General features: G+C 46.4%; 1 protein-coding gene across 5 annotated transcripts in view; it reads right to left on the bottom strand.

Annotated features, from left to right (window-relative positions):
• Nucleotides 1-15,952, bottom strand: part of GPC3 (glypican 3) — a 121,116-nt gene that overhangs the window by 22,842 nt on the left and 82,322 nt on the right. For all 5 annotated transcript variants that reach the window (XM_087877613.1, XM_087877614.1, XM_087877615.1 and 2 more), the window contains 2 exons: nt 7,806-7,939; nt 1,662-1,787 (listed from right to left, as the gene is read on the bottom strand). In XM_087877613.1, the coding sequence (XP_087733739.1) occupies nt 1,662-1,787; nt 7,806-7,939 (260 nt within the window). The remainder of the gene's footprint in view (nt 1-1,661; nt 1,788-7,805; nt 7,940-15,952) is intronic.

Raw genomic sequence — 15,952 nt, 5'->3', positions numbered from 1 at the left:
AAGCTGGATCCTTTCTGAATTTTTAAGACTCTAGGAAGGTTTGGTATCCCTCAGGCAGAGCTTAAAATATTCTGACTCCCGGAGGGTCTTCTCAAGTCTGTGTTGGACTTCATAACCCATCCACCACAGCCTCCCTTGCCCCTCCAATTCGCCCAGCAGTGGGTGGACCAAGAGTGAGCATGAGATTCTCCATGCTCACTTGGAGAAGGAAGACCTTGGATGGCAGGCCAGGAGAATCCAGAAAAGGGAGTGGAAATGGGGGAAAAAAGGAATGCAGCGAAAAGGTCTGAAGAATCTAGAAAAGGTGTTGCTGAAACCTGGAAAGGGGGGGCAAGGAGGGGCTGAAGGGGGGCAAGCTTTGAACTCGGCCAAGGTCTGGAGGCCAGGCAGCTGTTCTCCTGGTGCCACCTGCTGGAATCGCTGCCCTGTTGCATGGCACACTTTCAAGTCCTGCTACAATCATCACACTTGTGCACACCCACAAGTTAAGAGCAAACTGTTCAGTGGTGGGTTTCAAATTTTTTTACTACCAGTTCTGTGGGTGTGGCTTAGTGGGCGTGGCATGGCTTGGTGGGCGTGGCAGGGGAAGGATACTGTAAAATCTCCATTCCCTCCCCACTCCAGGGGAAGGTTACTGCAAAATCCCCATTTCCTCCCAATCAGCTGGGACTCGGGAGGCAGAGAATAGATGGTGGGCAGGGCCAGTCAGAATTTTTACTACCGATTCTCCGAACTACTCAAAATTTCCGCTACCGGTTCTCCAGAACTGGTCAGAACCTGCTGAAACCCACTTCTGAAACTGTTTCTTTGCTGCAAAAACAACAACAACAACCCAGCAGCAAGAAGTGGAGGAAAAACAGTGGATACAATTTTTCTTTCTTTTGCAACTAACATCACTTAAAAGACTTTGCTGAAGTTCCAAGAACTCACGGACCTGGGCAGGCTGACAAGAGGGAAGAAGAGAGGTTTAAAAAAAAGCTACTTGGTAATTTGCTAATTGTAACTTTAATTAATTTGCTTCTCGAGCATCCAAAGATTGGATTGTTTATACCTAATTTTTTATATATATAAAATAACTTCTGAGAACTTAAATGTTCCCCTGACAATTTTTATTTTCCTAAGGCATAAACGATCCAGTGAGCCTCTCCAGAGGTGGATGTTTTCTATCAATTTGCTGCCACTTGATTGTGATCCAGATGTTGGCAGGCCAGATCTAATAGCCCTGATCGAGATTCAATTGATGCCTTCTTGTGTTTCCATATGTGGACTTCAACTCACAGAATTCCCCAGCCAGCATGCCAGACAGACAGTAACTTCCCCTGAAGCTCAGATGTAGGGAAGAAAACATACAGATCTGGGGAGAGTAAAAAGGACCCTCAAATTCGAATCCAGCTCCTGTTAGCTCTCCCTGGAAGCCCCAGAGATCTGTCCAATGTCTTCTCCAAGACTCCAAGATGCAGAAAGTTGAGCATTTTGTCTTGAGAACATTACCATGTCCATCGACAATTGGCCAGTCTGGGCATTCAGTGGGCTTGTGCCCATTTCTGAGACATCCTGCTTAACACACTTGAAAGAGGGTTGGTGGAACAGAAGAAAAACAGAAATTTGGCCAACTGTAGGAATTCAAGAAAGGGGAAGGAGACGAGAATGGAAGAGATTACCTTTCCACCACTTCGTGTCCGTTCCAGCAGAAGGTATTGTTGTGCACTGTGGAACTGTGGCTGCAGATATATTCTGGCAAGCTGCTGTAGAAGCCACTGTGGGCCCGCAGCTTGGTGACAAGTTCCCTGCAAGGAAAAAAACACACAAAAGTAGACTTGTAAGCAAAGCTACATAACTGCTTTACCTTTGCTCAAAAGCATAGGACCTTGTAGTAGATCTTCCCCAGTGGTGGGTTCAAAATATTTTTTACTTCCGGTTCTGTTGGCATGGCTTGGTGGCCGTGGTTTGGTGGGTGTGGCTTGGTGGCAGTAGTGAAATCCAAATTTTTTTACTACTGGTTCTTCGGGCGTGGCTTGGTGGGCGTGGTGTAGCTTGGTGGGCGTGGCTTGGTGGGCATGGCAGGGAAAGGATACTACAAAATCTCCATTCTCTCCCCACTCCAGGGCCAGCCAGAGGTGGTATTTGCTGGTTCTCTGAACTACTCAAAATTTCCACTACCGGTTCTCCAGAATCTGCTGGATTTCACCCCTGCTTGGTGGGCATGGCAGGGGAAGGATACTGTACAATCTCCATTCCCTCCCTACTCCAGGGGAAGGTTACTGCAAAATCCCCATTCCCTCCCGATCAGCTGGGACTCAGGAGGCAGAGAATAGATGGGGGTGGGGCCAGTCAGAGGTGGCATTTACCGGTTCTTCGAACTACTCACCTCTGGTCTTCCCAAATCCTGCATTACAGTAGGGTGGGTTAAGATAACAGCTCATTTCATCCAACTGAAACGGTAGACCTGGGTTTTTCAATGTTTTGAGATGGGTGGACTTCAACTCCCAGAATTCCCAAATCAGCCATTTTCCCCATGCTGGCTGGGGAACCCTGGGAGTTGAAGTTCACCCGTCTTAAAAGTCGGCTAAAATTGAGAAATCAGTGCCAAGCTCAGACCACAAGATAGAAGGCAGGAATCTCCCACAATCCAGGAAGAGCTCACATACCTGCCCCACTATCATTAGTAATTTGAGTACCTGTACTCATTAGTAAGAGCCTTGGTACTACAGGGGTTTAAGGCACCCTGTTATTAAGCTTATTAAGACCAGCTGCCTGCAATTACTGCAGGGTTCGAATCTCACCAAGGCTCAAGGTTGACTCAGCCTTCCATCCTTTCTAAGGTAGGTGAAATGAGGACCCAGTTTGTGGGGGCAATAAGCTGACTTTGTATAAATATACAAAAGGATGAAGGCTATTGCTGAGCACATTGTAAGCCGCCCTGAGTCTCCGGAGAAGGGCGGCATATAAATCAAATTAAAAAAAAAAAATTAGGTTTATCAGTTGTTGTGAGATTTCAAGGAAAATTCAGCCGTTGAAAGAGGGTAGTTATAGTGGTAGATACGGATTTTCAAATGGTGTGTTATAATGCTGCTCTCTGCCACTAGATGGCACTAGAGCACTGTTGGAAATAAAGAACTCTGCCTGGAGTTTGAAAGCATATTTTTAATCCAATCCTTCCCAAAAAAACCCCCACAATTGGGTTTAATCTGTCCCAATGCAACCAGCATCTTAAACAATAACTCTTCTGGGGTGATATAATCTTCCAGGCATATAGATATATATATGAAAAAAGCTATTTTATAAACTCTATTGATCCACTTAGCCTAGAATTTATGTGATTTTATTTTACTCAGAAGCTGGCCAGATAGGGAAGGAATCAAGGCAACAGGAAATTAAAAATGCATCATAAAAAAATGCAATAAGCAGAGTAAAATGAGTGAGAAAGATTCCACGCAGACATATAACAGCACTGGATTTCCTCAGCTCGCTCAACCTGTGGAGTTGCTGTTGGATGACCTGAAAGTGGAACCCAGAATCTACAAGGATTCTGGGTTCCATATATTCCCCAGGCACTTTTCTAAGTGGCTTTTCAGTGCAATTCCCGAACTTTCTATCTCTCTGGAGGCTGCATTTTGCAGAAAAAGCGAATTTGCCAAAGATAAGTGACGCCATTTCCACCTGGCTAAAAATCTCAATTATGCATTTTTTATCAGGGAGAAATCTTGCAAATGTGGGATGCTGATTTTTGGGGGGGTACCGATTCATCAGCCCCAGGATGATGCAACTATTGTAAATACACGCTGGTTGTCGAACACCTGGATTTTGATCACGGGACTCTGGGGATAGTACAATGGCCATTAAGTACCTTATGACTGGTTCTAAGTCCCTTTTTTCAGGGCCACCGTAACTTGAAACACCCACTAAGCGAATGGTTGTAAGTCAAGGACTGCTGTACACAAAAGAGTGGAAGAAAGCAGGCATCCTATCCTGCATATTCCCACCCAAGATGGTTAACTTCCACAAGCTAAATTGTAGAATCGCCCACTTAGGTAAAGTAAACTACTATACAAATTGTAGAATCGCCCACCCAATAAAACATTTTTTTTTTATCTTCCCTTTAGTGACCTCTGCCCTCTTACATTTGGGCAACTCAGCTCCATTTCTCATTTTCACAGCGATAACATTGTGTGCAGTGGTGGGTTTCAAAATTTTTTACTACCAGTTATCTGGGTATGGCTTGGTGGGCGTGGCTTGTTGGGCAGGGCAGGGGAAGGATACTCTAAAATCTTCATTCCCACCCTACTCCAGGGGAAGGATACTGCAAAATCCCCATTTCCTCCTGATCAGCTGGGACTTGAGAGGCAGAGAATAGATGGGGACGGGGCCAGTCAGAATTTTTACTACCAGTTCTCCGAACTACTCAAAATTTCCGCTACCGGTTCTCCAGAATTGGTCAGAACCTGCTGAAACCCACTTCTGATTGTGTGTGTGTGTGTGTGTGTGTGTGTGTGTGTGTGTGTGTGTGTGTGTTGTTTTTCAGACCTTCAGCTTGTGCTGCGTTTTAACAGAAGGAGAAAAACCAACCTGATAGCTTCAGTTGCATTCTATTCCTGGGAGACCCGGTTTTTATGCTTATGTAGCACAACCTCCTGACAACTATTAGCTATCGGGCAACCCATAAATCTCAGAAATAAATAAAACAAGGTCTTGGCCTCGTGGGAAGCAGCCGCAGCGGGCTCCCTGCCATTGCAAATGCATCTCTCTCCTGTGCACATCGGCAGCCAGGAGGGGGTGCTCTGGACAAAGCCAGCAACTAACCGGGATCTAATCAAGCCAGCATGCAAATGAGGGGCCGAATAAGGACAGCGACTTTTCCCAGAAACGTGAAACCAACACTGCGCCTCGAAGTCGGGATGTCTTTAGGATGCAAAGAAATACTCCAGCAAGGCAACTTCACTCATTCTGTTTAAGACCTGCAAGGACCGTTTTAAAGATATTTTTTTTTTGCATGCATAGAAATGATATGTGCAAACACACGCGTGCACAAATACACGCTCTATTCCTTTCTTCATCCACAGGATAGATAGATTGACAGAGTTGGAAGGGACCTTGTAGGTCATCTAGTCCAACCCCCCGCTCAAGCAGGAGACTCTACACCATTTCTGACAGATGGCAGTCCAGTCTCTTCTTGAAAGCCTCCAGTGAAGAAGCTCCCACAACTTCTGAAGGCAACTTCTGTTCCATGGGTTGATTGTTCTCCCTGTCAGACAATTCCTCCTTATTTCCAGGTTGAATCTCTCCTTGATTAGTTTCCATCCATTATTCCTTATCTGGCCTTCAGGTGCTTTGGAGAATAGCTTGACCCCCTCCTCTCTGTGGCAGCCCCTTAAGTATTGGAAGATGGCTATCCTGTCTCCCCTGGTCCTTCTCTTCACTATGAGTTGGGTTGAGCTGAGGTCACTTGGGCCCAACAGGTAAAACAGTCCTTGTTAGCCTCCCCTTCTGTCTCTGCTGCTTGTTTATTCCAGCAGGTAGTAAATCCTTTCCCCTGTGACATAAACTATTACACAAATTAGTTGTGCATCATACAAGAACCGGGAAAAATAACCATAAGCCTTTGCCATTCTTTTTTCCTTCTTCATTTTCTCTCTCCTTATTTCCATAAACTGTGCAGGTTTCTCTTTGTCATCGTATAGGTTTCCCTCACTTAACTGGCTGTAATTGAGCCCAGAATTACGGTCGTAACTTCTTGTGGTCAGTAAGCAAGTCACCACCTGAACCGTGTCTGATTTTACAACCTTGGGGGCGGCTGGGAAATTCTGGCAGTTGTGAAGTCCACAAGTCTTAAAAGTTGCCAAGGTTGGATACCTTTCAAGTTTTATCTTCAAGACAAGTCACTCCAATGCCCCAAGGGTGTGTGTGTGTGGGGGGGGTGTTTCTGCTATTTCAAATCTGGACCCCCCTTTGCTGCGGAAAACTACAACTCAAATGTATAGTTTCTGATAACGTGCAATCCTATTTTCCAGCAGAATTTCTGTTGGGGTTGGGTTTTATTTTATTTTATTTTTTTTAAAAATCCTAGCAGCGTAACCAGATGGAACTCTTCTGAATGCCCCTCCCTCAGACCGAGATGAGCTGGAATCAACTTGCTCTCGGTCTCTTTCAAACTGCCACTTAAAACACACAGATGGGCTGGGAAAATGCATCCCACATCATCAATCAAATCACAGAATCCGCTACTCTGCTATTAGTCAGGACCTTTTCCAAAAAAAAAACCCCAAACGAGTTGAAATAAGCATCTTCTAACCCACAGAGGCCTGGAGGGGTGGGGGAGAGTGAGAGAAGTGTGGGTGAGGATAGGAGAAAATCTCGGAGTGGGTTTGTGAGCTGAAAATTGCAGCTTTGTTTCCCCCAAGAACTTCTGACACTAATGATCACATTCTCTGACCATTTAAATGCCAGGTTATATATAACCTTTCCTGCTATATTTGTTCTGAGCTGGAAGACCACAAAACGCTGCTTTAATTACACACCAAGGCTGCACAATGGGTACTTTGGCACGTCTGTCTGCTTCTGGCTTAGCAACAAACAAGGTGACACGGAAAACCCTCTTCATCACAGTCAGGATCAGGGGTGGGCTGCTGGGGGTTCGGGAGAACCTCTAGCTAAGATTCTGTGCAGTTCGGAGAACCCCCAAATCCCACTCCCGGCTGGCCCCACCCAGCCTACCCTGCCCCCTCCCAGGTGTCCCCACGCGGCCCGTTCAATGCAGGTAAGTGCAGGGCACGCGTGGAGGCTCGGGGAGGGCGAAAAATGGACCTATTGGAAGTTTGGGCCCGTTTCCGGCCTCCAGAGGGCCTCCGGAGCCTGGGGAGACTGTTTTTACCCTCCTGGAGGCTCAAGAAAAGCCTCCGTAGCCCGGGGAGGACAAAATGCCTCCCCCCCCACCATCATGGTGCAGGAGGCCAACTAGGCCACGCCTACCAGGGCCACGCCCAGCCAGCAACTGGGCAGAGAACTCTTTGCTAAAATTTTTGAAGCCCAGCCCTGGTCAGGAAGCAGAAGCAGAAGCAGAAGCAGAAGCAGAAGAAGAAGGAGAAGGAGAAGGAGAAGGAGAAGGAGAAGAAGAAGAAGGAGAAGGAGAAGGAGAAGGAGAAGGAGAAGGAGAAGAAGAAGCAGCAGCAGCAGCAGCAGCTTGGGATGAAAAGAATGTTAATACAGAGCCCAAAATAAATGGAAGAAACTATAAGAACGGAGGAGGAGGAGGAAAAGAAGGAGAAGGAGAAGGAGAAGAAGATTTATTTTCAGATGATTTTGGATCAAGATGACCTGCTCAGCCAGGCCACCGAGCATTCAGGGCATCAACCATCAACGTCCCATTGACCATCTGGTCTCTTGTGAAGGACGCATGCATAAAAATCAGATGCAGGGAGTCCTTGACTTAAGACAACCATTGGGAGCAGAATTTCCATTGCCAAGCAAGACACTTGTTAAGTGAGTTGTGCCGGGCTTTATGACTTTTTTTTTGCCAGTGTTGTTAAGCGAATCACTCCGGTCATTAAAAGAATCCAGCCCCCCCCTGACTTTCCTTATCAGAAGCTGACTGAGAAAGTCCCTATTGGTCATCATGGGACCCCTGAGATTTTGCAAACGGCCTACATGCCCACAAACTCTGATCAGGTTGCGGCGACAGTTGTAACTGTGAGGACCGGTTGTAAATCAGTGTCGCTGTGACTCTGACCGGTCGCGAAATGAACGGTTGTTAAGTCGAGAACTACCTGTGTGGCTTGTGGTCACCACCAAGTCCAAAACTGTGAACCCACCTCTTTCGACCGGATAAGGTTTCTTGGGGTTCCACCAGAGTGGCACCCATCATCCTCTGGTCAGCAACATGGTCTTCGGGATTCCAGGCTGATCGGTGTTGCCTCTGCTGGGAAGGGCCACACAGCTTGCTGATCTGCAAGAGGAAAAAAACCCCCTAAAATCAGGAATCCCAAAACTTTTCAAGGCCTGATCATTTCAAACCTGTTTGAAATGCAAAATGAATCAGGTTTGTAGTTAATTTGAAGTCAGATTGACTGCTCAATTTAGAGACTGCCAATCGCTTTGGGGCAGTGGTGAAATCCAATTTTTTTTACTACTGGTTCTATGGGCGTGGCTTGGTGGGCGTGGCAGGGGAAGGATATTGCAAAATCTCCATCCCCACCCCACTCCTGGGGGAAGGATATTGCAAAATCTCCATTCCCACCCCACTCTGGAGGAAGGATATTGCAAAATCCCTATTCCACTCCTGGGGGAAGGATACTGCAAAATCCCCATTCCCACCCAACTCCAGGGAAAGGATACTGCAAAATCCTCATTCCCTTCCCACTCCTGGGGGAAGGATACTTCAAAATCTCCATTCCCTCCCCACTCCTGGGGGAAGGATATTGCAAAATCCCCATTCCCTCCCCACTCCTGGGGGAAGGATACTGCAAAATCCCCATTCCCACCCCACTCTGGGGCCAGCCAGAGGAGGTATTTGCCGGTTCTCCGAACTGCTCAAAATTTCCACTACCAGTTTTCCAGAACCTGTCAGAACCTGATGGATTTCACCCCTGCTTTGGGGCGATTAAAAGAGTTGGTCTGTCTTAGATGTGCAAATATGGAGCTTTGCATCCGTCTGTACCCGCCTTGCAGTGAGATGGACGGCGAGCAAATTTTAAAAATAAATAAAATACTCTAGCGAGGCTGGCTGGGGAATTCTGGGAGTTGAAGTCCACCCATCTTAAAAATGGCCAACTTTGAAAAACCACCGCTCTCTACGTGAATTCAACGGTCAGTCACAGCTTCCAGCTGACACCAAGTACGAGGCTCTAAGTGCAGCAACAAGCCAACTAGGGTTCATTGTGCAGGAGGGAAAATCGCAAACCCCGATTCCTGGTTTGGGAAGAAATTACAGATTTAAGCACGCCCACTGCACATACAGGAAATGGTATGTCTCTTCGGCTACCCTGTAGCTTCTCTTTCTCCTCTGTTAAAAGAGGCCATCACGTCTTGTGACACCCCCCCCAAATACCCCCCCCAATTGTGTTTTACAGCAAATAAATTCCAGAATACACACACTTGTTTCTGACTCCATGAAATAGCTGGCATAGCTGTTGCGTTTCACAATCTCCGCTTTAATTATGGGTTGAGATCTTGCTAGCCAGCTCCGGCACCTGGCACATACAGCTGCTCCGTTCCTCCCATGAGTTTCAGCCTTTTGGGGGAAGGGGGGAGTACATTCCCTCTCTTTCTTTTTCTGCATTCCCCCTCCCCACATACACACACACACACTAACACCCTGCAGTGCCACAGGCAAAAACCTGGTTGTGGAGAAACTCACTTGATGCCCCACCGACACCTTCCCTGTTCCAAATGCCAACGCTTCCAGCAAGAATTCTAGAGTTGGAAGGGACATCGGAAGTCTTCTAGTCTAAGTCTTTTGATTACGTAGCCATGGGGATGCCCCAATGGTCGTTAAGCGTGAAAAATGGTTCATAAGGTGCTTTTTTCAGTGCCGTCGTAACTTCAAATGTTCACTAAACAAACTGTCGTAAGTCAAGAACTACCTACGGACTGCTATAGATTCCCCTAACGGAATTCTACTTTTATTCCTTTTTTTTTTTTTTAACCCAAGGAAATCTTCAAATCTGAAGATTTCTGAAGCCGAAAGGCTGGAGGGGTATATAGGACACAAACTTTTTAATAGTATTAGCCGGGCCCATTTCCCCTGTCTACAGGTGTAATCAAAATGCTAATATATGTTAATGTTTAGTCTGTGGTTAATGTTTTGTCTTCTTAATTTCCCCGGGGCTTTTAGTGCAGATTTAAATCTGCCAGGTTGTTCACTGGATTGGCCTCTTTCGGGAAGGTGCATCACGCCTGGAGAATACTGATTAAGGAAAGAGAGAAAATGTGTTTTCTGACGAAACCGGCCCAAAAGAAAAGGAAAGAAAATAAAAAGGCGCCATTTGTTATTCTCGGAGGGATGTAATCAGTGATGGGATTCAGCCGGTTCGCACCACTTCGGGAGAACCGGTTGTTAACTTTCTGAGCAGTTTGGCAAACTGGTTGTTGGAAGAAATCATTAGGGCGGAGAACCGGTTTGTTAAATTACTTGAATCCCACCACTGGATGTAATCATGCGACACAGTTGCTTTCAAGGGTCCTGCTTTCTTCTCTTTCAAAAGGGAAAAACACGAGTGGTAATTTTAAAAAGAGAAAGGTAGAATCAGGGCCCAGCAGCGTGCAAGACGCGATAAAAGCAGTGTTTCCACCTCAGTTTTGTTGCACGCTTTTTTTAGAGCCGTGTTTTTCAACTTATGCAAATTTAAGATATGTTGACTTCAATTCTCAGAATTCCCCGGCCAGCATTGCTGGAGTTGAAGTCCACACATTTCAAACGCCCCAAAGTTTTGAAATTGTTGCGGAGCTGGCAGCGGAGTCAGACAGCGATGAGGCTGAGGAAGAACATGGGCCAGTCCTGGAGTCTGAGGAAGGCCCGGATGAGGGCTCTGCGTCGGAGGCAGAGATGGGGCCAGGGCCATCTGGGAGTGATGTACGGACTGCAGAGCGTCCAGAGGCTGACAGCAGAGAGGCAGAGGAACAGGAGGAGCCTGTTCCTAGTGCAGGCATGAGAAGAGCTGCCAGAAGGCAAGAGCAGCTACAGCAAAGAGGACGACTCGGGAGTAAGGCCAAGAGATGATTGGCCCCTCCCATAAGACTTAAAAGATCAGCATCGGCTCTTGGGCTCTTTGTTGGAAAACAACATTGATAGACTTGTTCTTGTCTTGCTGCACTTATCTCTTGTTGGCGTCTTCTGCTTCTGAACTTTTGCCAAGAGAAACCTTTGGCAGTTTGCCTAATTATACCAAGGTTGGTGATTAGACTGAAGAATTTGTGTTATGAAGGAAATTTTTTAATTTAGTTTGGAGTACGCTGAGAATGAGTTAATTCTCAGCTGTTCTATTAAAGTCTGTTTGTTTTGGAACTGTTTGCGTCGACTGCTACCTACTTGGGCCTGGGTCACAACAGAAATACTATTTTGAAGCCTCCGCAAGCCCTCTTGGTTTCCAAGGGATAAGAGCAAATAAGAGCGTGGGGCTGCTAAAATACGTATCTTTTTACTGAAATTTGAAATGGAGGAACAACTGAAAGAGCACGTAATAAAACCAGCCAAGATGTGGGCTATAATGCACAGATGCACCAAAAGGGGAAGACCTGGTTAAAAAGACTAAAATTTATATGATGCTATAACTTAAAAGCAAGGGTGGGATTCAGAAATTTGACTTTCTCTGCCCGGTTGCTGGGTGGACGTGGCCATAGTGGGTGTGGCCTATTCGCACAATTAGTGACCATTGTTTCTGATCCCCGTCACTGGAGCCAAGAGCAACATTCTCGGAAACAGAGCATTAATTTGTCCGGCCGTGACTTTAATAAGACGCCCGAACAAGTGGCGGCTCGTAAAACCAGAGCAGAGGACGGAGGAGAGGGCCGGGGATGCCCGAGCTGCTTAATTAAGCCTCTTTTTCTCCTTCCTTTCCTCTCGATTAGCATCTTCACAGCAAATGCACATATTTATATATGGCAGCAGTTGTGGCGTAACCCGTTTAATTAAGAGTCGGAAGAAGGTAATCGTGTTTTTCTGAAAGGATCGGAGCAGCTTTGCAAACGCTCCCAAAGGGTTTAGATATGCATTCGCCATCAAGAGCCTCTCTGGAGCCAGGCCAGGCAGGGGGATGAGAGATCCATCAGATTACAAGGATTCGGCTTATTAGAAAGATGCCCTCTGGCTTGCATCACTCTTGGAGGGCCAACGGGGAACATGGGCACAAAAGCCACCTCCTGCCATCCCGGCCAGTGGTACGTCACTTCAGTTGTGCCTTTAGTAACACGGCCATTAAATGAATCTGGCTTCCCCATTGATTTTGCTCATCAGGTGGTCACAAAAGGGGATCACATGACTTTGGCACATAAACATGAGACAGTTACCAAAACAAATATCCAGCAACTGGTACCCAGATAAGCGGGGATTAACACCAGACAAACAATCAGGTAGAAAACCAAATTAAGAAAGTACCAAAAAGAAAACCATGCTTCTTACCAATGTCATTAAGTATGAATAATGGTCGTAAGTCACTTTTTCCAGTAGCATCGTAACTTTGAATGGGCACTAAATGAACTTTTGTAAGTCGAGAACTACCAGTGTGCCCCCTTCCAAACTCTAGCATATGTAAGCCGTGCATGATTTTTTTTGGTGCATCATTTTTCGGCTTTTCTCTCGGAACCTCCGCAGAAGGTGGCATGATCAGATTAAATCTCCCCTTAAATGTATTTTCAGCCGATCTAAAACAGCAAACACAAGCTCCTTTCGGGGTCCATTAACCTCCTAATTTCTTTTTTTTTCTAAAGCAGCGTTTCTCAACCTCAGCAACTTTCAAAGATACGTGGACTTCCAACTCCCAGAATTCCCTTAGCCACGCATCTCAAAATCGCTAAGGCCCAGAGACTCTTAGGACTACCTGTATTGGGAGGGCAGAGAAAGTGGGCAGGTGAGTTTCTGCTTTTTCTTTTTTTTTTTCCCCAAAGGCTGCTTTGGGGTTTGAAGAAGTGGGGATTTTGACAAGCTTCTCCTTTAACATTGCCGGGTTCTCCATTGCTTGCAGCAGGGATGGTCTTCAAAACTTTTAGCAAGGGGTTCTCTGCCCGGTTGCTGGGTAGGCGTGGCCATGGTGGGCATGGCCTAGTCTGCCTCCTGCACCACGGCAGGAGAGGGGGTGTTTTTGCCCTCCCCAGACTCCGGAGGCTTTCCTCGAGCCTCCAGGAGGGCAAAAACGGCCTCCCCAGGCTCCGGAGGCCCTCTGGTGGCCGGAAACGGGCCCGTTTTTCACCTTCCCTGTGCCTCCATGAGCACCCTGCACTTACCTGCATCCAAAACGGACCACATGGGGACTCCTGGGAGGGGTGGGGCCAGCCAGGAGTGGGATTTGGGGGTTCTCTGAACTGCACAGAATCTTAACTAGAGATTGAACCCCCAGCAGCCCACTCCTGGCCTCTAGGCGATTTCGTCTTTTGCAAAATGCAAGATCCCCCCCTGTTCAGGGGAGGCGGAGGGACTTGAAGGAGACTTGAAAAAGACCGGAAAATTTTTCACCTTGAAAAATATCCACTCTAGGCGGTGAGTGGCGGGGAGCTGAAAGATTTTGCTGGCAGGGCAAAAGGTTCTTTTCTGATGGCCAAATCTTTTCCCAGAGGTCTGGAAGAAAAGAGGATGCGCTTGGGGGAAACTGGCAGGTTGAAATTTCATTGGGGTTTTTTTTCCCCCCTCCTTCCCTTTCCAGAAAGCCTAGAGTGAGGCCACGGCAGCTGCCCTCCCTCTGAAGTGGCTGCTTTAAAGTCTTCCTGGAAAAGGGCTTTTTATACAGTCCATCTCGCAGTGTAGGTCACGGTGACATTGGGTCAGAAATGGGACTGCAGACTCCTGCATTTATAGCTGAATGTACCTGAGCCTTAACAATTGCTTTCTCTGTCCCCGTTAACACAATCAGCAGTGGATGAGTAAGTTTTGCAGGCTGGAAGAAACGCCTAATTGCGGAGAATTGTTATGATTGGACACGACCTTTCCTCTCAATCACTTTTATTGCCCTTCACGAGATCTCTTTCTGTAATGCTTTCTGCGGTTCGTGGCTTAGGATGTCTCCTAATGGGCACGGCGTTCTTTAAAAAGGCAGCTTTTATTTGCCTCTTTATTATGCTTTTATATATCTAAGTAATTCGCGTTCCCTGGGCAGCGCAGCAATAAATCGGAAATGTAAATACAAGCAATAAAGATGTTCCGTCAAAAAATTCTGAAGTCAAAGGGGTATGTGTGTGGGGGGGTAGAAACACAACACCGAAAATCAAAGGGAAAGCAGAAAAGAAAGGAAAAAACAGGAAAATATAGAGCTGTTTTCTAAGTGCAAGCATTCCACACACACCCAAAAAAAATAAAAATAAAAATTGGAGAGGCATCATGCAACAGGTGCAAAAGACCAGGATCACAAATTAGAATAGCATAGCATAGCATAGCATAGCATAGCATAGCATAGCATAGCATAGCATAGCATAGCATAGCATAGCATAGCATAGCATAGCATAGCATAGCATAGCATAGAATAGCATAGCATAGCATAGAATAGAATAGAATAGAATAGAATAGAATAGAATAGAATAGAATAGAATAGAATAGAATAACAGAGTTGGAAGGGACCTTGGAGGTCTTCTAGTCCAACCCCCTGCCTAGGCAGGACACCCTACACCACTTCAGACAAATGGTTATCCAACATCTTCTTAAAAACTTCCAGTGTTGGAGCATCCACAATTTCTGGAGGCAAGTTGTTCCATTGATTAATTGTTCTCACTGTCAGGAAATTTCTCCTTAGTTCTAGGTTGCTTCTCTCCTTGCTTAGTTTCCACCCATTGCTTCTTCTCTTGCCCTCAGGTGCTTTGGAGAATAGCTTGACTCCCTCTTCTTTGGGGCAGCCCCTGAGATATTGGAAGACTGCTATCATGTCTTATCAGACTAAACATACCCAGTTCCTGCATCCGTTCTTCATGTGTTTTAGCCCCCAATCCCCTAATCCTCTTTGTTGCTCTTCTCTGCACTCTTTCTAGAGTCTCCACATCTTTTTGACATCGTGGCGATCAAAACTGAATTGACTCCACTTTCTCTCTGCCCCTCCTTCTCATACACTGTTTGAACCTCAGAGGTGGCATCACGCTGTGGTCTGAGAAGCATAGATTTAAAAGGGCGAGGCAGCCAGCTATGCCAACCTTCTTCCCTTGCCACATCTTTGCAAAAAACAACAACAAAAAAAAAACAGCTGAACCTGAGAGATAACAAGGTATAAAAATTACTACAGATCAGAGGCATAACGACGGGAGAATGCTCCCGGACACGACGCACAGGACAAAAATAAGGCAGCTAATATCTGGAAACAGCTTTTTATCCATTGGTATAAAAAGTGTTTTACTACCCCCAACTGGTCTTGGGTCCGTGCCCAGGTTCCCACTCACATTGAGTGAATCCACACAAAAATGCATTTTTGCACACGCTACAATTAGCGGTTATTCCCGCAAAGTTGACACGGTGTGAGAATGCCCCTGGCACCTCCTGCACCCCTGCCTTCGTCTCCCCGAGAGGTTAATAGACAAATCTCCTAATAACCCATCTTTTCTCCTCTTCCTGTACAAATTGAAGTGATTTCATCGCAGGCCATTATTATTTATTAGGCTTCCCACTCCAAGCTGCTCCTACGAACAATTGCCTGGGAGCCATTTAGACCAAAATAGAACTGAGCCTCTTTGGGAAAACGGGGTTGGTGAGCTGCCTTCCTAACTCTTCTTCTTTTACGGGCTGGCGGGAAGTTGCATTTCTTCCTTGCGGGTTTTTTGCAACACGTTGTGCTGCAACAGAACAATGAAGCACCTGACGCGTTCTTTTACCGGTAGTGTCTTAATCAAGACTCTCCCCTGGTTATTCATTTGAATCTTTGTTTACCTTTAATGTACCAGTAAATTGTTCACGAGTTATTAACGCCAGCACAGAAAAGCCATTTGCTTAAAATCACCTGCCTTCCCTCCGCCCCCTCGCCCCCCCCCCCAAAAGCAGCTAATGTCTTGCAATTAGAGAGCTGTAGAAATCCTCCATCAACCTCCCTTCATGGCTTCATTCAGGTTACAGTAGCATTTCCAAACTTTAAGGCAGGTGGATTTCAACTCCCAGCATTCCCCAGACAGCATGGAGGTCACTATTTGCAACCTTCCCCGGGGGTGGGTGGGTAGGGAGGGGGCTTCCAACAAGCAAAGCCAATGGGAGAAATTGGAGCGTTGCTGGCTGGGGAATTCTGGGAATTGAAGTCCACACATCTTAAAACCACCAAGGTTGAGAAACGTTGTCTTAGAAGGA

The sequence above is a fragment of the Pantherophis guttatus genome, chromosome 12 (assembly GCF_059756535.1).
Source record: "Pantherophis guttatus breed Tessera chromosome 12, ASM5975653v1, whole genome shotgun sequence".
NCBI lineage: Eukaryota > Metazoa > Chordata > Lepidosauria > Squamata > Colubridae > Pantherophis > Pantherophis guttatus.
Note: the sequence above shows the minus strand (reverse complement) of the source record. Positions and strands in the feature narration are given on the sequence as shown.